At 54.7% G+C, this 22428-nt stretch overlaps 2 protein-coding genes across 2 annotated transcripts; both read left to right on the top strand.

Moving 5' to 3' along the window:
- Positions 1-723: 723 nt before the first annotated feature.
- Positions 724-11928, top strand: GET3 (guided entry of tail-anchored proteins factor 3, ATPase). The gene is made up of 8 exons (XM_030820718.1): positions 724-809; positions 1075-1282; positions 2129-2276; positions 8680-8828; positions 8911-9061; positions 10805-10912; positions 11003-11200; positions 11579-11928. The coding sequence occupies exons 2-8, from the start codon at positions 1122-1124 to the stop codon at positions 11708-11710; spliced, it is 1047 nt and encodes a 348-aa protein (XP_030676578.1). The 5' UTR covers positions 724-809; positions 1075-1121; the 3' UTR covers positions 11711-11928.
- A 4282-nt stretch (positions 11929-16210) lies between these two features.
- Positions 16211-22428, top strand: BEST2 (bestrophin 2). The gene is made up of 9 exons (XM_030821867.1): positions 16211-16362; positions 16910-17004; positions 18490-18723; positions 18815-18969; positions 19317-19394; positions 19551-19703; positions 19791-19871; positions 20077-20231; positions 21620-22428. Exons 1-9 carry the CDS (start codon positions 16211-16213, stop codon positions 22044-22046), a joined length of 1530 nt encoding a protein of 509 aa, XP_030677727.1. The 3' UTR covers positions 22047-22428.

Raw genomic sequence — 22428 nt, 5'->3', positions numbered from 1 at the left:
CAGGTTCAAGCGATTCTCCTGCTTCAGCCTCCTGAGTAGCTGGGATTACAGGCGCGTGCCACCACGCCCGGCTAATTTTTGTATTTTTAGCAGAGACGGGGTTTCACCATCTTGGCAAGGCTGGTCCCGAACTCTTGACCTCAGGTGATCCACCCGCCTCGGCCTCCCAAAGTGGTAGGATTACAGGCGTGAGCCACCGCGCCCGGCCCGAGAATCAGCTTATTTTATGAGCTGTAGTATTCAGATGAAGTCGGGGTTATTTCTAGTCTCTAGTCTCCCTCTAAAGTTAAGTGTCATGGGCTGGGGTCTCCATCAAGGGCTTGGAACCCAGCTTCCGTTCCTGCTCTAGGACAGAGGTTCAAACATGAAATATGGTATACTGGAGTCTTCTCTTGAAATACAAGGAGGCTTTTAGGAATTAGGGTCCCTTCTACGAAACGGAGCGCAATTGCAGGCACGGTGCTTGCTAGGCATGGGAGATCAGGGCGTACAGGACAAGACTCTGTGGAGTCGCCCACTCTAAGCCACTACCAGCCCGGGGACTTATCACCAACCGAGTCAATTCGTCTATGATTGGTTTGCGGCAAGAGCCAAGTGGCTCACAGCCTATTGAATAACAGAGGGGGCGGACCTGAGGTGAGGTTGGGACCTAACGTGAAGAATGGAGGGAAAATGATGGACATAAAGTTGAGCCTATGGAGTCAGGCCAAGGAGGACCAGGACTCTAACCTCACTGAAAGGGCATGGACTGGGTGTTTGGCTGGTTGCTAAGGAGAGGTTGGCGCTACCGGAACATAAGAGTGATTGGTGTAAATAAGAAAAGACATAGCCAATGAAAGGAGAGCTGCTAGACCTAGGGCCCAATCAGTGAAGGGGAGTAGCCTAGACCGTACCGATGGTAGGCCTAGGTAGGGGGAACCCTTGGAAAATTATAGACCAGAGGTTGACAAAGTGAACCCTGGAAGCAAAGAATAGTGAAAATGTAATTTAAATTTCTTCTAAAAGGCAAGTAATGAGGAAATTAACTCATGCTCCTAGCTTCGATAGGAATGTGATAGAGAATTTCCCCTGTAGGTGCTTCGTATGGTGCGCTCCGCTGGATCACGTGAGCCAGTTCCAAAATGGCGGCAGGGGTGGCCGGGTGGGGGGTTGAGGCGGAGGAGTTCGAAGATGCGCCTGATGTGGAGCCGCTGGAGCCTACACTTAGCAACATCATCGAGCAGCGCAGCCTGAAGTGGATCTTCGTCGGGGGCAAGGGTGGTGTGGGCAAGACCACCTGCAGGTAAGGAGGCTGCGGCGGGAGCCAGGAGGCGTGTAGGATATACCACTGGGCGAAGGGGAGGCCAAGGACCGGCTTTTCCACCACGACCGGGGCATGGGGGCTGGCGGGGGTCTTTGGGTTTCACTCTCTGGAAGTTACCTGAAGCAAATGAGAAAGACCTCAATGCAGCCCTAGCACCCTCTGAGTTGGACCATCCGTGTTGGGGCTCAAGTGCCGAACCACAGTGAACTCAGCGCCCGGGGGACGGGGAAGCACTTGGATGTCCCCATCAGCTGGACCGTACCTGAGTGAATCCAGAGTTGTGGGGGAGGGCGGCACCAGAACAAGCAATCCTAGTTTGGTGAACCTTGGTGTTTTATGCCCAAGGCGAGAGTGAGGGTGGAAAGCGAGGGAGAGGGCACATGATCAGACTGTCCCAGGCAGCTACGGGCAGGAGGTGTCCGTGGGGCAGATTATCCTGGACAAGCGGACTGAACCATCCTGTGCTTACCAGGGAATGCGGGGGACCCCTTAGCTTATTAAGGAAGGGGGCACGGAGTCAAGCTATGCTCGCTGGACAGCTGGGCCATGCCACTGTGTGCCCAGCAAAGAAGAAGCAGGCACTAGGCCAGACAGACTCAGTCAGCGGAACCTTACCTCTCTAGTCCACATAGAGGGGTCAGTAGATAAATCAGAGAGGGTTCCTTTGTAGGGACTGAGGCTCAATCCCACCGTAACCCATACTCTCCTCTCAAGGCCCCTGCTGATCCGGGTCACCTGCTCCAGGGAACCTACCACTCCCCTTGCAGACCCAGGGAACAGAGCCCATCCCCTCATCCCCTATCTTTTGACTTTTCCTTTACTCAGTTGCAGCCTGGCAGTCCAGCTCTCCAAGGGGCGTGAGAGTGTTCTGATCATCTCCACAGACCCAGCTCACAACATCTCAGATGCTTTTGACCAGAAGTTCTCAAAGGTGCCTACCAAGGTCAAAGGCTATGACAACCTCTTTGCTATGGTGAGTGGAGCAGGGCTTAGCCCCCACTTCTGGGAAAAGCCTCTTCCAGCCTTTCTTGTGCACACACACCAGCAGCCACCGTGTCCTATCCACTCTATATCCTGTGTCTCTCCTGTTTCACTCCTTCCTCAACATACTCACAAGGGAACCAGTGAGGAATTGCAAAGCAGGAAGCACACCAGAGTGCCTAAAGCTTAGTGAGCCAGGGTAGGGGAAGGAGAAGTTGGAGAGACCAATCAGAGCCACATGGTGTGGGACCTTATCGGCCACGCTAAGAAGTTTGGCATTGTCTCCAGGTTATTAACGGGAAGCTGTTTGTTTTAAGCAGGGCAATGTCGTGGCCAAATTCTTGTTTGAAAAGTACCCTCTGACGGCCAGGTGGAGATTTAATTGTCAGGGTAGAAGCAGGGAAACTAACAAGGAGATTGGGGATGTAACCAGTTGAGAGATGACAACATCCTGGACTCTGGTGGAGGCAGAATGTTGGGGGAGAAGTAGTCAGATTTGAGTTTGTTTTTTTTTTTTTAGACACTCAAGACTCCTCTGTCTCCCAGGCTGGAGTGCAGTGACCCGATCTAGGCTCACTGCAACCTCCGCCTCCCAGGTTCAAGCAATGCTCCTGCCTCAGCCTCCCGCGTAGCTGGCATTGCAGGCTTGCGCCACCACTGCCTGTTAATTTTGTTATTTTTAGTAGAGACAGGTTTTCACCATGTTGGCCAGGCTGGTCTCAAACTCCTGACCTCAAGTGATCTGACAACCTCGGCCTCCTACAGTGCTGGGATTACAGGCATGAGCCACCACATCACACCAGGGATGTATTTTGGAAGTAAACCAGTAAGATTACTTGGGTGAGAGAAAGAAATAAATTGATTACATGTCTTTCTTGTCTCTCTAAGCAACTGGGATGGGGAAAACGAGGAAAGGAGTAGGTTTAGAATGAACAAATAAAGAATTTCATTTTGTCCACAGTGAATCTGAGTTGCCCACTGGAAATCCAAGTGGAAATATCATGACAATAGCTTGTTTATGTGAGTCTGGAGCCCAGAGGAGGTTGGCATTGATTTGGAAGTCACTGTCCCAAGGGTGGCATTTAAAGCTGTGTGAGGGCTGGGCATGGTGGCCCACTCCTGTAATCCTAGCACTTTGAGAAGCCAAGGTGGGTGGATCACTTGAGGTCAGGAGTTCGACACCAGCCTGGCCAACATGGTGAAACCCCATCTCTACTAAAAATATAAAACAATCAGCTGGGCATGGTGGCAGGTGCCTGTAATACCAGCTACTCAGGAGGCTAAGGTAGGAGAATCACTAGAACCCAGGAAGCAGAGATTCTCCTGCCTCAGCCTCTGGAGTAGCTGGGATTACAGGTGCCTACCTCCATGCCCGGCTAATTTTTGTATTTTTAGTAGAGACGAGGTTTTCCCACGTCTCAAAAAAAAAAAAAAAAAAATAGGCTGGGCGCGGTGGCTCACTCCTGTCATCCCAGCACTTTGGGAGGCCGAGGTGGGTGGATCACAAAGTCAGGAGATTGAGACCATCCTGGCTAACACGGTGCAACTGCATCTCTACTAAAAATACAAAAAAAATTAGCCGGGCGTGGTGGCAGGCGCCTTTGGTCCCAGCTGCTCAGGAGGCTGAGGCAGGAGAATGGCGTGAACCCGAGAGGCAGAGTTTGCAGTGAGCTGAGATCGTGCCACTGCACTCCAGCCTGGGTGACAGAGCAAGACTCCGTCTCAAAAAAAAAAAAAATAAAGGCCAGGCACGGTGGCCCACATCTGTAATCCCAGCACTTTGGGAGGCTGAGGCAGGCAGATCACAAGGTCAGGAGATTGAGACCATCTTGGCTAACACGGTGAAACCTCGTCTCTACTAAAAATACAAAAAAATTAGCCAGGCGTGGTGGCGGGCACCTGTAGTCCCAGCTACTCGGGAGGCTGAGGCAGGAGAATGGTGTGAACCTGGGAGGCGGAGCTTGCAGTGAGCCGAGATCGTGCCACTGCTTTACAGCCTGAACGACACAGCGAGACTCCACAAAAAATAATAAATAAAAATAAAATAAAGAGATGCTGCAGAGTGAGGATGCTGGCAGAGGACAGTCCTCAGGTGGGATGAGCTCTATCCAGCATACAGACCCAGAACTTGGGCGCTGCCAGGGTCAGGGACTGGGAGGGAAACAGGAGGAATTGGGGCACTTCCCGGGCAGAGATGAGGGTGTTGGCAGGCAATGGCTTCTCTTTCTCACCAAGGAACAGGCAAGGGTCTCAGCAGTGAATGGGATAGAAGTTTGAGGAGGGAGAAAATGCCACATAAACGCTTCTTAAGGTAGCATGGGGAACCAGAATTGTCTGGATCGTCAAGTGCCCATTGGAGATTTGTGTTCAGAAGAGGGGAGCAAGGGCCAGGCATGGTGGCTCATGCCTGTAATCCCAGCACTTCGGGAGGCTGAGGCGGGTGGATCACAAGGTCAGGAGTTAAAGACCAGCCTGGCCAAGATGGTGAAACTCCATCTCTACTAAAAATACAAAAATTAGCTGGGCAGGGTGGCTCACGCCTGTAATCCCAGCACTTTGGGAGGCCGAGGCGGGCAGATCACGAGGTCAGGAGATTGAGACCAGCCTGGCTAACGGTGAAACCCCGTCTCTACTAAAAATACAAAAAGTTAGCCGGGCGTGGTGGCGGGTGCCTTTAATCCCAGTTATTCGGGAGGCTGAGGCAGGAGAATGGCGTGAACGTGGGAGGTGGAGCTTGCAGTGAGCCTAGATCACGCCACTGCACTCCAGCCTGGGTGACAGAGCAAGACTCCATCTCAAAAAAAAAAAAAAAAATAAGCCAGGCGCAGTGGCTCACGCCTGTAATCCCAGCACTTTGGGAGGCTGAGGCGGGCAGATCACCTGAGGTCGGGAGTTCGAGACCAGCCTGACCAATATGGTGAAACCCCGTCTCTACTAAAAATACAAAAATTAGCCTTGCGTGGTGGCCGGCACCTGTAGTCCCAGCTACACGGGAGGCTGAGGCAGGAGAATTGCTTGAACCTGGGAGGCAGAGGTTGCAGTGAGCCGAGATCATACCACTGCACTCCAGCCTGGGAGACAGAGCAAGACTCCATCTCAAAAAAAAAAAATTAGCTAGGCCTGGTGGTAGGCGCCTGTAAACCCAGATACTCGGGAGGCTGAGGCAAAGAATTGCTTGAACCTGGGAGGCGGAGGTTGCAGTGAGCCGAGATCCCGCCACTGCACTCCAACCTGGGTGACAGAGCGAGACTCCGTCTCCAAAAGGGTGGAGAGCAAGATGGGAATACTCTTCAGGAGTGTTTGGCCCTCAAGTGCAGTGATACTAAAGAGCTAGAAAGCCATACCTGTAATTTCAGTGCTTGCAGAGACTGAGACAAGAGGATCACTTGAGGTCAGGAGTTCAAGACCAGCCTGGGCAACAAAGGGAGACCGTTTCTCTATAAAAAACAAACAAAATTAGTTGGGCATGGTGATGTGTGCCCATAGTCCCAGTAAGTCGGTAGGTTGAGGCAGGAGGATCATTTGAGCCTAAGAGTTTGAGGCTGCAATGAGCTATGTATGAGATGCTATCTTTTTTTTTTTTTTGAGACTGAGTTTCACTCTGTCACCCAGGCTGGAGTGCAGTGGTGTGATCTCAGCTCACTGCAACCTCCACCTCCTGAGTTTAAGCGATTCTCCCGCCTCAGCCTCCCAAGTGGCTGTGATTACAGGCGCCCGCCACCACATCCAGCTAATTTTTGTTTTTGGAGTTTTTTGTTTGTTTGTTTGTTTGTTTTGAGACAGAGTCTTACTCTGTCGCCCAGGATGGAGTGCAGTGGCGCAATTTCGGTTCACTGAAACCTCTCCCTCCCAATTTCAAGTGATTCTCCTGCCTCAGCCTCCCGAGTACCTGGGACTACAGGTGCATGCTACCACGCCTGGCTAATTTTTAGTATTTTTAGTAGAGACGGGGTTTCACCATGTTAGCCAGGATGGTCTCGATCTCCTGACCTCGCGATCCACCCGCTTCGGCCTCCCAAAGTGCTGAGATTACAGGCGTGAGCCACCGCACCTGGCCTGTATTTTTTTTTAGTAGAGACAGGGTTTCAACATGTTGGCCGGGCTGTTTTCAATCTCCTGACCTCAAATGATCTGCCCGGCTTGGTCTCCTAATATGCTGGGATTACAAGTGTGAGCTACCGTGCCCAGCCAAGACGCTATCTCTAAAAGAAAGAAAAAAAAAAGCTGGAAGTAACCAGAGTGGGGAATTTTGCCAACAGCAGGGGGAAAGGGAGTGTTTGCAGAGGGAACCTGTGGAGGCTGGGCTGGATAAGTGTGCCAGCCAAGAGGAACACTGACAGTTTACAGGAGCCAGGTGAGGGGATGAAGTAGTCCAAAGAGGCTTAGAACACATGAAGCATAAGAAGAGGTTGCGGTGATGAGTGGGCAAGCTCCCCAACAGGGAATGACCCCTAAGGCCTGCGAGTTGGGTATTTGCCCATGGGACCCATGAAGTCACCAAGAAGAGGTGACAAAGGAGGAAGATAAAGAGGGAGGCATTGGCCGGGCGTGGTGGCTCATACCTGTAATCCCAGCACTTTGGGAGGTTGAGGTGGGCAGATCACCTGAGGTTGGGAGTTGAAGACCAGCCTGACCAACATAGAGAAACCCCGTCTCTACTAAAAATACAAAATTAGCTGGGGTGGTGGTGCATGCCTGTAATCCCAGCTACTCAGGAGTCTGAGGCAGGAGAATCACTTGAACGCGGGAGGTGGAGGTTGTGGTGAGCCAAGATCACGCCATTGTCCAGCCCGGACAACAAGAGCAAAACTCCGTCTCAAAAAAAAAAAAAAAAAAATACAAAAATACCAAAAATTAGCCGGGCATGGCCGGGCGCAGTGGCTCACGCCTGTAATCCCAGCACTTTGGGAGGCCGAGGTGGGTGGATCACGAGGTCAGGAGATGGAGACCATCCTGGCTAACACAGTGAAACCCCCTCTCTACTAAAAATACAAAAAATTAGCCGGGTGTGGTAGCAGGCGCCTATAGTCCCAGCTACTCACTGCAGTCCAGCCTGGGTGACACAGCGGGACTCCATCTCAAAAAATAAAAATAAAAATAAAAAATTAGCCAGGCATGGTGGGGCATGCCTGTAGTCTCGGCTATCCGGGAGGCTGAGGCAGGAGAATCGCTTGAACTCAGAAGGCAGAGGTTGTGGTGAGCTGAGATTGCGCCACTGCACTGCAGCCTAGGCAATAAGATCAAAACTCCATCTCAGGGAAAAAAAAAAAAAAAAAGAGGGAGGCATTGAGTCTGAGACTGGCCAGGGACCCCAGCCATGGCCATCCCTTCATAGATTCTATATATATGTTTGTGTTTTGTTTTGTTTTCTTTTGTTTGTTTTTTGAGACAGAGTCTCGCTCTGTCACCCAGGCTGGAGTGCAATGGCGTGATCTCGGCTCACTGTAACCTCTGCCTCCCCGGTTCAAGAGATTCCCCTGCCTCAACCTCCAGAGTGGCTAGGATTATAGGCACCCGCCACTAAGCATGGCTAATTTTTGTATCTTTAGTAGAGATGGGGTTTCACCACGTTGGCCAGGCTGGCCTCGAACTCCCGACCTCAGGTGATCTGCTCACCTCCGCTTCCCTAAGGGCTGGAATTACAGGCATGAGCTACTGCGCCTGGCTGGATTCTCCATATGTGTTGACGATCTCTGTGCCAGGCACTGTTCATGCTAAGTGCTGAGGACACAGCAGTGAGTTAGATGGTAAAACCCCTACCCTTGAGGGGCAGACGTTCCTGCTATGGAGACAGATGATAAACATGATAAGGGAATCATGAGGGATGTGAGGAAGGGCTAATTTTTGTTTTCAGATAGGTCTTGCTATATTGCCCAGGCTGTGTCCAACTCTTGAGCTCAAGCGATCCTCCCATCTCATTCTCCTGAGTACCTGGGACTACAGGCGTGAGCTATCCTGCCCAGCTCCTAAGGGCTAAACCTTAAGGAGAAAGGAAGGCAGGGCAGGGGGTGTCGGTGGATCTGTGCTGTTATTTAGGGTGGTCAAGGAATCTCTCAGTGGAGGGATGAATGACCTGAAGGAGGTCATGGCCCAGTCATGGGAGTATCTGGGGTTGCAAGTGGCAGGTTGCAAGTGGGGAGTAGCAGTATAAATGGCCCGCGGTGGGTTTCAGCTTCCTTTTGAGGGCCCTGGGCACAGCTTGCAATTTTCCCCTTGTTTTTGACCCTTTATGCAACCATACAAAACCCTAAGTGCTACCTCAGGGTCCCCCCAGCCGTGACCTAATGAAATGCCTGTGGTCAGAGCCCGCCACAGGCTCCCCCTGGCCCTGTGCCCAGGTAGGAAGGCTCCCCCAGCAGTAGCAGCAACCTCAGTCTCATCCCTTTGGCCCCTAGGAGATTGACCCCAGCCTGGGCGTGGCGGAGCTGCCTGACGAGTTCTTCGAGGAGGACAACATGCTGAGCATGGGCAAGAAGATGATGCAGGAGGCCATGAGCGCATTTCCCGGCATCGATGAGGCCATGAGCTATGCCGAGGTCATGAGGTCAGGCCCAGCCAGCAGGGGTGGGGGCTGCCTGGGGAAGGGGAAGAGCAGACACAGAGGGCTGACCCCTGTCTCCCCTCAGGCTGGTGAAGGGCATGAACTTCTCGGTGGTGGTATTTGACACGGCACCCACGGGCCACACACTGAGGCTGCTCAACTTCCCCACCATCGTGGAGCGGGGCCTGGGCCGGCTTATGCAGATCAAGAACCAGATCAGCCCTTTCATCTCACAGGCAGGCGGCGGGGGCCCCCACCTGTACCATCCAGGCAGCCGGGAGTGGGAGTAGGCCCGGGCCCCCAGACCCTCAAATGCGCACTAACAATTCCCTTCCCACCCCTTCTCTCTCTGGACTTCTCCCTGGAGGGGATGGGACGGAGCTCTCTTTCCTCCCCCACAGGCAGGACTCAGTATCCCTGCCCCTGCCCACTAAATACCCTAGACAGAGCCAGAAAGCACATTCCAGAACCAGGCAACCTGCCTTCAAACCCTCTACACTCACCATGTGACCCAACTGCTGTGTGACCTCAAGCAAATCACTTCACCTCTCTGGGCCTCACCTTCCTTGTCTTGCAAATGGAGATCATGAGAATGCCCCATGGGTTATTATTATTATTATTAGATGGAGTCTCGCTCTGTCACCCAGGCTGGAGTGCAGTGGTGTGATCTCGGCTCATTGCAACCTCCACCTCCTGGGTTCAAGTGATTCTCGTGCCTCCGCCTCCCAAGTAGCTGGGACTACAGACGTGTACCACCATGCCCAGCTAATTTTTGTATTTTTTGTAGAAATAGAGTTTTGCCATGTTGCCCAGGCTGGTCTTGAACTCCTGGCCTCAAGCAGTACACCCACCTCGACCTCCCAGAGTGCTGGGATTACAGGCATGAGCCACTGTGCCCAGCGCCCATGGGTTATTATTATGATGACAACCCTAAAGCCCCCACAGTGCTGCACACCACCAGCACCACCCACCATGGTGTATGTACATGTGTGGGTGTGTGTGTGTCCCCTGTGGGGACCTGTGCCTCAGGTGGTAACACTGAGCACTTACTGTGTGCCAGACACTATTCTGAGCACATTATATGCATCAGTTCATCTGGTACAACAAGTCTGGGAGGTAAAGTTTAGAGATGGGGAAACTGAGGCTCCGGGAGGTCAAGCCCCTTAGCTATGGTTCCCTAGAAATGGCAAAGCTGAGGGCCGGGCGCGGTGGCTCACGCTTGTAATCCCAGCACTTTGGGAGGCCGAGGCGGGCGGATCACAAGGTCAGGAGATCGAGACCACAGTGAAACCCCGTCTCTACTAAAAATACAAAAAATTAGCCGGGCGTGGTGGCGGGCGCCTGTAGTCCCAGCTACTCGGAGAGGCTGAGGCAGGAGAATGGCGTGAACCCGGGAGGCGGAGCTTGCAGTGAGCCGAGATTGCGCCATTGCACTCCAGCCTGGGCGATAGAGCGAGACTCCGTCTCAAAAAAAAAAAAAAAAAAAAAAAAAAAAAAAGAAATGGCAAAGCTGAGGCCAGCCGCGGTGGCTCACGCCTGTAATCCTAGGACTTCGCAAGGCGGGTGGATTGCCTGAGGTCAGGAGTTCAAGGCCAGCCTGGCCAAAATGGTGAAACCCCACCTGTACTAAAAATACAAAAATTAGCCGGTTATGGTGGCGCACGCCTGTAATCCCAGCTACTCGGGAGGCTGAGGCAGGAGAATCGCTTGAACCCAGGAGGCGGAGGTTGCAGTGAGCCAAAATCACGCCATTGTACTCCAGCCTGGGCAACAGAGTGAGACTCCATTTCAAAAAAAAAAAAAGAAAAGAAAAATGGCAAAGCTAGTATTTGACCAACCCCAGGAATCTGCTCATGGGCCTGAGCCTTTAACCACTGGGAGATATCAGGAGTCATCCCTCGGGTGTTTAGTGAAACCCCAACCCAGGAGGTTTAAGGAGCCCCAGGTAAACTATGAGCCCTCCCACATCCCCCCTGCAGATGTGCAACATGCTGGGCCTGGGGGACATGAACGCAGACCAGCTGGCCTCCAAGCTAGAGGAGACGCTACCCGTCATCCGCTCAGTCAGCGAACAGTTCAAGGACCCTGTGAGTGGTGGTCTAGCTGGCAGTGAGAGGCCTGGGGGCTGAGGATGGGGGCAGACCCCGCCCCTCACTGTCCTCTCTCGTGCCCTGTAGGAGCAGACAACTTTCATCTGCGTATGCATTGCTGAGTTCCTGTCCCTGTATGAGACAGAGAGGCTGATCCAGGAGCTGGCCAAGTGCAAGATCGACACGCACAATATCATTGTCAACCAGCTCGTCTTCCCTGACCCCGAGAAGCCCTGCAAGATGTGTGAGGCCCGCCACAAGATCCAGGCCAAGTATCTGGACCAGGTGTGCCCACCCACCCAGCACTGGCTCAGCAGAGGCACCTCTGCCCCTTTATTCCCTGATCTTTTGTCCCACCTTCTGGCCCTCTGCTCTAGCCTCCTGCCCTTTGCCCCCACATTTCACATCCTTCACCCTTATTCCGGCCGTAGAGGACTGTGGCTTGCCTGGCCTAGGTCCCTGTGACCCTGGAGAGCAGGGGGTCTAGCCCAGTGATCTCTGACCATAGTGACCCAACTCCCACTTATGACATCTTAAGCTCCTGCCCTGTATTCTCTCCCTGACCCTGGAAGCTTCCTAGCTTTACCCCTTCTATTGATCCACACTCTGTTTCTGCCTTCCTGCCCCCTGACCACTGCCTTCTACCCTCTGCCCTGGCTGCAGATGGAGGACCTGTATGAAGACTTCCACATCGTGAAGCTGCCGCTGTTACCCCATGAGGTGCGGGGGGCAGACAAGGTCAACACCTTCTCAGCCCTCCTCCTGGAGCCCTACAAGCCCCCCAGTGCCCAGTAGCACAGCTGCCAGCCCCAACCACTGCCATTTCACACTCACCCTCCACCCTCCCCACCCCCTCGGGGCAGAGTTTGCACAAAGTCCCCCCATAATACAGGGGGAGCCACTTGGGCAGGAGGCAGGGAGGGGTCCATTCCCCCTGGTGGGGCTGGTGGGGAGCTGTAGTTGCCCTCTACCTCTCCCACCTCTTGCTCTTCAATAAAATGATCTTAAACTGCTGTATTGTTGACAATGGGAGGTGAGGGTAAGCACCTTTATGTACAGTTGTACAGGTTGTGCACTGGACAGAAGTGTCACATCTAGAGGGGCCCATTCACAACAGAGACCTAATGGAGATGCGTGTTTACTGTGGCAACTTTGGAAGGAGGGTGTCTTGGGTGAGAGATACCTTTGTCTCATTCTGTGTGGGTTAAGGTGTCCCTGCTGGGCCTGTGAAGCCTGGAATGGAAGACAGAGGCATTTGCCCACTTCCTTGGAGGCTCAGAGTGTGGGAACTGGGAGGCCCCTTGGCCAGCCCAGGCTGGTGGGGAGTGGATTAGGCCGGCAGTGGGCCCGGCGCTGCCTGCTGTTTGGTTTGGGAATTAGTGAGCGCCCTGGGGAGAGGCCAGGCCTGCCAGACTGGGGATTAACAGTCTTCACCCCCCAATTCCTGCCCCCATGGGATGGCATCAGCCCCTCCCAGCAAAGGGCTGCAGCATGGGGGCTGGTTAGTGGGCAGGGTGACAGAGGACTCTGGCTGGAGGGGCTCCTGAAGTCTCATCCTGACTCCAGAGCGGTCTCAGGCTGTGGGCACACAGGCCTAGAAGGCACCTAGTGGACCCCCTTATCCCCTGCCCTTCGCTCCTCCCTCTGCCACTGCCTGGTCTGCTATTGTTGTCCCCACTTGGGAGACTCAGGATGGGGCATGACCTTGAGAGTTTACAAGTTCCAAGCCAGAGCTGGCTAGGGGGGACAGAAAGGGGGTTCCTGAGGACACACATGAGTCAAAGTGGTGTTCAGGCCGGGCGCAGTGGCTCACACCTGTAATCCCAGCACTTTGGGAGGCCGAGGTGGGTGGATCACTTGAGGCCAGGAGTTCAAGACCAGCCTGGCCAACATGGTGAAACCTTGTCTCTATCTACTTAAAATACAAAAATTAGTCGGGCGTGATGTTGGGGTGCCTGTAGTCCCAGCTGCTCTGGAGGCTTAGGTGGGAGAATCACTTGAACCCCAGAGGCAGAGGTTGCAGTGAGCCGAGACAGAGTAAGACCCTGTCTCAAAAAACAAAAGTGGTGTTCAGGTCTGGGCATGGTGGCTCATGCATGTAATCCCAGCACTTTGGGAGGCCGAGGCAGGTGGATCACGAGGTCAGGAGTTGGAGGCCAGCCTCCAACTACTCTCTACTAAAAATACAAAAATTAGCCAGGCGTGGTGGTGCCCACCTATAATCCCAGCTACTTGGGAGGCTGAGGCAGGAGAATCACTTGAACCTGGGAGGCGGAGGTTACACTGAGCCCAGATCGCGCCTTTGCACTCCAGCCTGGGCAATAGAATGAGACCCAGTCTCAAAAAAAAAAAAGTGTTCAGACCGTGGACACCCAGAGTCTGGGTGTGCCAGGGTGTGTGTGTAAGGGGAACCCCACCAGGAGCCTAGGCTTGTCACTCTTAACTCCCTGGGGTGTGCACAAGCAGGTGTGGGCCTGTGGGGGTGGCATGTGTAAACAAACACGATGGTACAGCCGGCTCTGCGCCAAACTGCCAAGATCCAAATCCCAGCTGTGCTACGAACAAGATGAGATGTGACATTGGAGCCTCAGTTTCCCTACTTGGATAGTAAGCTGACCAACTTAGCATGCCTGTAAGGATTCCACGAGATGAAACACGCAAGGAGTTTATACCGGCACCAGACAGGAAACCCCAAGAAATGTTTGTTATTTTTCGTTGTCACAATTAGTAAGCCTATCAAATAGCCCAGGAAGCCTGCCCCCAGCCCCTGCGGGAATTCAGCAGTTGGAAGTGTGTGGGGATGCGGGTGAGCTGGGGGAGGGAGGATGAAAAGGAGGAGCTGGCTTCAGTGAATGCAAGGACACTTCCTAGGGAGTGGGGGCTGCTCATCGAGAACTGAGCTCATCAGCACGGAGCCTGCCACCGCCTTGCCAGGTTCCGCAGCTGACGGCACCGCCCCAGCTGCCCCCTTGCCCCCATTTATGGGCTGTCCGGCAGCTGGACAGCGAAGGCATGGGTCACAGGGTGACCAGCCCAGGCGGGTTCCTAATTACCCCGGGCAGGGTGAACATCTGCCAGTCTGGGAACACAGCGTCCCAGCCTGCTGGGCTTGGAACCTCGGGCGGGGCTATGCAGAATGCACGAGGGGCTCCTGAGCACTCTAGGATGCCCATCCCAGGGTTTGACCCCTGAACCTCCGCCCCTCCTACACCAATCTGTGTGTTAATGTCCTCCAGGCTGGGCAGTGGAGGGGGAGCGGGTACTGTTTGTACCAGGCTGGGAGTGTCCCCTTTACAGGTGTGTCTTTGAAGAATGAACATCTGCCCAGAATCCATGCCAAATGCAGGACAAGGTTTTGTGTCCCCAAGCTTGTGTGTTCGTGGCAATGCTGAGAGTATCTGAGACCTGTGTGTGTGTGTGTGTGTGGGCCTGCCGCCGGGAGGGAGTGTTGGAAAGGGAGTTGGCCTCACATATTGGTGTACAAATGCTGGTGAGTTTCACCAGCGGTGATAGCTAGGGGACCCTTGAGAGAGGGTTGGCTGTTGTGTGTGTCTTTGCAAGATTGGTGAACCTCAGGCCCCGCTCTGAGCCTGGGATTGTGTGCCACCGCACTGAGGAAAGGGTTTTTGCATTTGGTGTGTGATCATGGGTGCATCTTTGCACAGGGGAGATCGGGAATAAAACCTCCTTGCAGTGGTGTATGACTGTGTGTGTGAAGGCATTCTGAGGTCTGGGTGGGGTCTGGCGCTTGGCTGGTTGTGTGGGTGTCTTTGTTACATGGTGTGATCATGAGGGAATTCAGACCGTTGGGAGCACTGTGTGTGTGAGAGAGGAGAGCCTAGGATGTCAGGGTCCACCTGCCTTATATATGCGTGATGGGGGCAGGGGGCGTCGAGGTAGGTGTGTCTTGTGTGACTCTGGAAGGTTCTGTGACAGTGTGTACTGCTCCTCTGGGTCACCATAGTTATGTGAGGCTGTCTTTTTGTTTTTTCAATAGAGATGGGGAATCTCACTATATTGCCCAGGCTGGTCTCGAACTCCTGGCTCAAGTGATCCTCCCACCTAAGCCTCCCAAAGTGCTAAAATTACGAGCGTGAGCCATCGTGCCTGGCTAAGGCTGTCTTAAGAGCAGCTAGATTTGTTTCTGGGACTATGATGTGTGTTTCTGTGTGCATCTCTGTGACACTGGGTGATTACAGGTGACTGTGGAGCCTCACTGAGCAGTGTGTGTGTTTCTGGGACTGGGAAAAAGACCGTCCCTGCCTCCTCCCCCAACCTCTGGGTTCCAGATCCCTAGGACCTGCCAGTGAGCAACTGGGAGGGGAACAGGGAGGGGCAAGAGAGGACAAGGCGGATTTCACCCCCAGTGCCAGGTAACAAACTTGTGGGACTCCAAACAAAGTTCTGAAGCTGCAGCCCAGCCAAGGGAGGAGGACCAGGAAAGGGGGGCACGCCCACTCCCCAGTCCCACCCAACGCCAAAGCCACCCGCCCATTCCATCCCTGTCCCTGTGGGTCCCTGCACCGGCCACCTTCAACACAGGTGAGATGAGCCCAGGCTTGGGGAAATAGGGGGCCCTGAGGGAAGAGAGAACCTGCGGGCAGGAATGCATCCGGAGTCCTCCCAGGGCGGGGAGTGGAGGGCTTGGAAGGCTGGAGGGGAATGGAGAGACGAAAGGTCAAGGCGGATCCGGGAGGAAAAGGGAGTGGGGGGAGCCAGGGCCATTAAGCGGAAGGTGCACAGGCTGGGGCAGAGGGGCTAGGGGACCTGGAGGCTTAGGGACAGGGCTTCAGAGGGAGTGCAGGGAGCGGAATGGGTCAAGACTGGGAGCTGGGGAAGTGGAGAAGGGGGAGCCAGAAACAGGGGCTGAGAGAGAGAATTTGGGGGAGGTGGAGCCTTGAGAACCTAGAAACTCAGACACTGGTGACTTGTGAAATGGGGGATGCTACAGGTGGCCTCTAGGTGAAGGGGATCGGGCAGAGGGTGACTCGGGAGCTGACTGCAGGGACTCAAGGGTCTTGGTCGTGGGGGACGGCAGGTACTAGAGCCTGTGGCCAGGAGTCCAGGGAAGGGGACAGCCTGAGACGCAGGTCAGGGAGGGTCACTGGGGGCTGGACTAGACTGAGTAAAGCTGGGAGGAGAAGGCAACTCAGGCAAGCGTCAGGACTGAAGGGGTGGCTGGCTGGAACATGAGTGGAATCCCTGTGCTCAGTTATCCCCGCACCTCTCCGCCCCTACCCGCGGCCCCCACCCGGGCCACCCACTCTCCCTTGGCCATACCTGCCAGGTGCCACAATGACCGTCACCTACACAGCCCGAGTGGCGAACGCCCGCTTCGGTGGCTTCTCGCAGCTGCTGCTGCTGTGGCGTGGGAGCATCTACAAACTCCTGTGGCGAGAGCTGCTCTGCTTCCTCGGGTTCTACATGGTGCTGAGTGCTGCCTACCGGTGAGGCTGCCCCGGGGTTCTCATGTTCTAGGGAAGGGGGGGCAGCTGTTTCATATATATATATATATATATATACATACACACACATATATATATAATGTTATATATAAAAATATAGATATATATAAGTATCTATATCTATATTTTTTGAATTGAGATGGAGTCTCACTCTGTCACCCAGGCTGGAGTGCAGTGGCATAAGCTCGTCTCACTGCAACCTCTGCCTCCCGGGTTCAAGCGATTCTCCTGCCTCAGCCTCCTGAGTTGCTGGGATTATGGGTGCCAGCCACCATGCCTGGCTAATTTTTTTGTATTTTTAGTAGAGACGGGGTTTCACCATGTTGGCCAGGCTGGTCTCAAACTTCTGACCTCAAGTGATCCTTCTGCCTTGGCCTCCCAAAGTGCTGGGATTACAGGAGTGACTCACAGCGTCCAGCTGGGGGCAGCTATTATAAAAGAAGCCAGGGTGAGGGGCACAGCAAGAGAGATCTGAAGCTGGGGAGGGAGTCACCCCTGTGACCTGTGACCCCTCATCTCTATCCCGCAGCTTTGTGCTGACCGAAGGGCAGAAGCGCTACTTCGAGAAGCTTGTGATTTACTGTGACCAGTATGCCAGCCTCATCCCTGTCTCCTTCGTGCTTGGTGCGGTCCAACCCCAAGTCCCCCATTCCCATGTCCCTGAGAAACCCATATCCACTCATGCCTTTTGAGGAGCCCCCATTCCTGCCCCTCTGAGACTCCTCCCCCAAATCCAACCCCGACAGCACTGCCCCCCCATTTTTGGATCCATATCATGAAGATGCCAGATGTGCCCCTACACTCTGAGACCTGGGGTGTCACCTGGGGTCACAGTGCCCCCTGAGGTGCCCCCAGGAACACTCCATCTCACACACAAGGCTTATTCCCGGTCACCCTGGGGATTCTCACCAGTGTCTGTTGTGTTACTAGGGGGGACAAACCCGTAACCCTCCAAGGACCCCATGGGACTCCATCCTCTCAATTCCAGCCTGGGGGCATTTCTCTGACAAGTCCTGGACCCCTAGTGACCACATGTGACCCCGGCCTGCCCAAGGCTCCCTGATGTAGACCCTGTCCCCAACCCCTTCAGAAGTTCTTGGCTCAGGGGCCAGGTGTGGCTATTGTGACAAACCTGACCAGGTGTCCCTGATGTACACCCCCACAACCAGGCCCCTCTCCCCTTGTTTTAGGTCCCTATGCCTTCACAGCAAGCAACAGTCTGTCCACGTGCCCCTAACATGGGCTCTGTGCCTCTATCCCCATACTGGGATCCCAATGTCACATCTGAGGTGACTCCCAAGTAGCCAGTGACCCAAAGGGCTGCTCTGCCTTTTTTTTTTTTTTTTTTTTTGAGATGGAGTCTCGCTGTGTCGCCCAGGCTGGAGTGCAATGGTGCGATCTCAGCTCACTGCAACCTCTGCCTCCCGGGTTCAAGTGATTCTCCTGCCTCAGCCTCCCGAATAGCTGAGACTACAGGTGCGCCACCATGCCCAGCTAATTTTTGTTTTTTTGTTTTGTTTTGTTTTGAGACAGAGTCTCGCTCTGTCGCCCAGGCTGGAGTGCAGTGGCGCAATCTCCGCTCACTGCAAGCTCCGCCTCCGGGTTCACGCCATTCTCCTGCCTCAGCCTCTCCGAGTAGCTGGGACTACAGGCGCCCGCCACCACGCCTGGCTAATTTTTTGTATTTTTCAGTAGAGACGGGGTTTCACCGTGGTCTCGATCTCCTGACCTCGTGATCCGCCCGCCTCGGCCTCCCAAAGTGCTGGGATTACAAGCGTGAGCCACCGCGCCCGGCTAATTTTTGTATTTTTAGTAGAGACGGAGTTTCACCATGCTGGTCAGGCTGGTCTCAAACTCCTGACCTCATGATCCACCCTCCTCGGCCTCCCAAGGAGCTGGGATTACAGGCGTGAGCCACCGCGCCCGGCAACTGTCCTTTCTGACCTCAGGGCTGGACCCCCAAGTTCCCAGCCCAAACGTGGTCAGGTTGGCCAGCACGCTCGGGTTTCCCTGATGCAGACCTTATGTTGCCCCCTCTCCCACAACCTGGGCCCCCAAACCTCTGGCCCTGGTGTCCCCACTGAGCCCCCATTCACCGCTCCCCTGCAGGCTTTTATGTGACGCTGGTGGTGAACCGCTGGTGGAGCCAGTACCTATGCATGCCGCTGCCCGACGCGCTCATGTGCGTGGTGGCGGGCACCGTGCACGGACGCGACGACCGCGGCCGCCTCTACCGGCGCACACTCATGCGCTACGCAGGGCTCTCGGCCGTGCTCATCCTGCGCTCCGTCAGCACTGCGGTGTTCAAGCGCTTCCCCACTATAGACCACGTGGTGGAGGCTGGTGAGTACTCGGCCAGAGGCAGGGCAGAGACCGGGCAAGGACCGGGTGGAGGGGGGGAAGGGGCGAGCTATCCCTGACCCCTTTCCTCCAGGGTTTATGACCCGCGAGGAGCGCAAGAAGTTTGAAAACCTGAACTCGTCCTACAACAAGTACTGGGTGCCCTGCGTCTGGTTCTCCAACCTGGCGGCGCAGGCCCGACGCGAAGGCCGCATCCGCGACAACAGCGCCCTTAAGCTGCTGCTTGAGGTGGGCCCAACCAGGAGGTCATTCATATAGCATACCAGGGAAATTGTACCCCTGGAGCTGTGTTAACGGCGGCCCTCCAAGCACCCCCACGAGGCCGATTTCAAATACCCTCACCAGGTGCACTCTTACCTCCAAGGGGCTGATTCCAACGCCCTTGAGGGGCAGCCCCTGGGTGCATGGTCCCTCATCCAGGTGCACACTCACCACAGAATATGCTCCCTGGAACCCCCAAAGAACACTCCCAATTCCCACCAGGTGGCCACCCACCTCCATCCCATGTACCTACACTTAATATCCCTGTGTGAGCTCACCATTCAGGCCTCCTCATGACCTGTATCCACCCCCAGGAGCTGAATGTTTTTCGGGGCAAATGTGGAATGCTTTTTCACTATGACTGGATTAGCGTACCCCTCGTCTACACCCAGGTAACCCCATCGTGCCTCTTTATATTCGGTGTCAGTGGCCCTGATGCCTGGTTTCCAAGGGGAAACCGAGAACTAGCTAAGACCCCCATCATAATGATGCCCAATCCTAGCCTTGGCCCTCAAAGACCCCCCTGAGCCCTGCCCCACCCTGCCCAGGTGGTGACGATCGCACTGTACAGCTACTTCCTGGCTTGCCTCATTGGTCGCCAGTTCCTGGACCCGGCTCAGGGTTACAAAGACCATGACCTAGACCTGTGTGTGCCCATCTTCACCCTCTTGCAGTTCTTCTTCTACGCTGGCTGGCTCAAGGTAGGTGGGTGATCCAGGCTGGAATTTCGTGGGTGTGGCAGGCATGGGGTTCCCAAGTTTCCACCTAACTCCTCCTTCTCCTCTCAGGTAGCTGAGCAGCTCATCAACCCCTTCGGAGAGGACGATGATGACTTTGAGACCAACTTTCTGATCGATAGAAACTTCCAGGTGAGACTCAGGTTCCAGGTGAGACTTCCAGGTGGTGATCATCCTGGAGTGCCCAACAGGATTCTGGTCCCACCCCTGCCAAGTCTTGCCAGGTCTCGCCCCAACCATCCTTCCCTCTGTGGTCCCCACCCACCTGAAGGGGTCCACCCTGTGGCCCCGGTGGGTTGCCCTGCCCCCACTTTACCCTGTGTGTTTGCACCCGTAGGTGTCCATGCTGGCAGTGGATGAGATGTACGATGACCTGGCTGTGCTAGAGAAGGACTTGTACTGGGATGCAGCCGAGGCTCGCGCCCCATACACAGCGGCTACTGTCTTCCAGCTGCGGCAGCCTTCCTTCCAGGGCTCCACCTTTGACATCACGTGAGCCAGTTGGGTGGGCAGGGCCGCTTGGGACAGGGCTTATGGCTCTGTGGGGCATATCTGATTGAAAAGGTTAAGAGGAATCAGTTCTAGAGATGGGGATAAGAGCTAAAGTCTCAGGACTGTGATAAGGGCAGAAGCTAAGATAGGAGTCAGGGGACAAGGTCAAGGTCTGAGACTGGGCCACTGACTGGAGACAGAGCTAAGGGCTGAGGTCAGCGAGGATCAGATGGGTCAGAGGTGATTCCAAAGGAGGTGAGGGCTGAGGCCAGGAGCAGTGGCTCACGCCTGTAATCCCAGTACTTTGGGAGGCTGAGGCAGGAGGATCCTCTGAGTGAGCCCAGGAGTTCAGACCAGCCTGGGCAACATAGTGAGACCCCTGTCTCTACTAAAAATAAAAAATTAGCCAAGCGTGGTGGTGCACGCCTGTAGTCCCAGCTATTCAGGAGGCTGAGGTGGGAGGATTGCTTGAGCTGAAGAGTTCAAGGCTGCAGTGAGCCATAATGACACCACTGCACTCTGGCCCGGGCAACAGAGCAAGAGCCTGTCTCTTAAAAAATGAAAATAAAGGCCAGGCATGGTGGCTTACACCTGTAATCCCAGCACTTTGGGAGGCCAAGGCAGGTGGATCACTTGAGGTCAGGAGTTCGAGACCAGCCTGGCCAACATAGTGAAACCCTGTCTCTACTAAAAATACAAAATTGGCCGGGCTTGGTGGCTCACGCCTGTAATCCCAGCTAATCGGGAGGCTGAGGCAGGAGAATCACTTGAACCTGGGAGGCAGAGGTTGCAGTGAGCCGAGATTGCGCCATTGCACTCCAGCCTGGGCCACAAGAGTAAAACTCCATTTCAAAAAATAAAAATAGGCCAGGTGCGGTGGCTCACGTCTGTAATCCCAGCACTTTGAGAGGCCAAGGTGGGCGGATCACGAGGTCAGGGGTTAGAGACTAGCCTGGCCAACATAGTGAAACCCCATCTCTACTAAAAATACAAAAATTAGCCGGTGTGGTGGCACGCATGTGTAGTCTCAGGTACTCAGGAGGCTAAGACAGGAGAATCACTTGAACTCGGGAGGCGAAGGTTGTGGTGAGCCGAGATCGCGCCACTGCACTCCAGCCTGGGCAACAGAACGAGACTCCGTCTCAAAAAATAATAAAATAAAATAAAATAAAAATAAAAAAGGAAATGGGGCTGAGCCACGACTGAGGTTGAAGATCCAAGTTGAAGTGCAAACACAGGGTGAGGCCAGGCTCTGGGTTTAGGAGTTAAGGTCTTTGGGGATAAGTGGGACAAAGCGGTGGGTAGAGTCAGGGAAATCAGCGCACCTGGGACCCTGCTCTGTCAACAAGAGGCGAGGCCGCAGCGCTGGCCCACTGTCGGTCCTGCAGGCTGGCCAAAGAAGACATGCAGTTCCAGCGGCTGGACGGCTTGGATGGACCAATGGGCGAGGCGCCTGGCGACTTCCTGCAGCGCCTCCTGCCGGCGGGCGCGGGCATGGCCGCGGGAGGCCCGCTGGGCCGGCGCCTGTCCTTTCTACTCCGCAAGAACAGCTGCGTGTCGGAGGCGTCTACTGGGGCCAGCTGCTCATGCGCGGTTGTCCCCGAAGGCGCGGCCCCGGAGTGCAGCTGCGGGGACTCGCTGCTCGACCCCGGCCTGCCTGAGCCCGAGCCCCCGCCCCCTGCGGGTCACGAACCGCTTACCCTCCTCCCTGGGCCTGTCGAGCCCTTCAGCATCGTGACCATGCCGGGGCCCCGGGGTCCGGCGCCACCCTGGCTGCCCAGCCCTATTGGCGAGGAGGAGGAGAATCTGGCCTGAGATCTTAGAGCCCAGCCCCCTAAGGACAGGGAACCAGGTCCCTGCACGGCACCCAGGCAGGTGTCCCCGGTCTGCATAAGCCTCGTGTGCCTTTGTAAAGTCCACCTACACTTTTGACCAGCTCTCGCTGCCCGCCTGGGTTTGGCGCTGTGCTAGGGGCGGGAGTTCTTCCAGACTCTTGGACCAGCCCGCCCTGACCACCAGCTCTACTTCCCAACCCCCACTGCCTGAGAGGTCTCCATCAGTGTCCTGCCTGAATTCTTTCCTTCAAGTGAAGATGTGACTGACTACCTCATTGCGTTGTCATGAGGATGAAAGAATGGCATTAAAGCATTTGGTATACAGTAGGTGCTCAATAAATTGCTAGTGATTTTTACTCAAA

This window comes from Nomascus leucogenys, chromosome 10 (genome assembly GCF_006542625.1).
Source record: "Nomascus leucogenys isolate Asia chromosome 10, Asia_NLE_v1, whole genome shotgun sequence".
Lineage (NCBI taxonomy): Eukaryota > Metazoa > Chordata > Mammalia > Primates > Hylobatidae > Nomascus > Nomascus leucogenys.
Note: the sequence above shows the minus strand (reverse complement) of the source record. Positions and strands in the feature narration are given on the sequence as shown.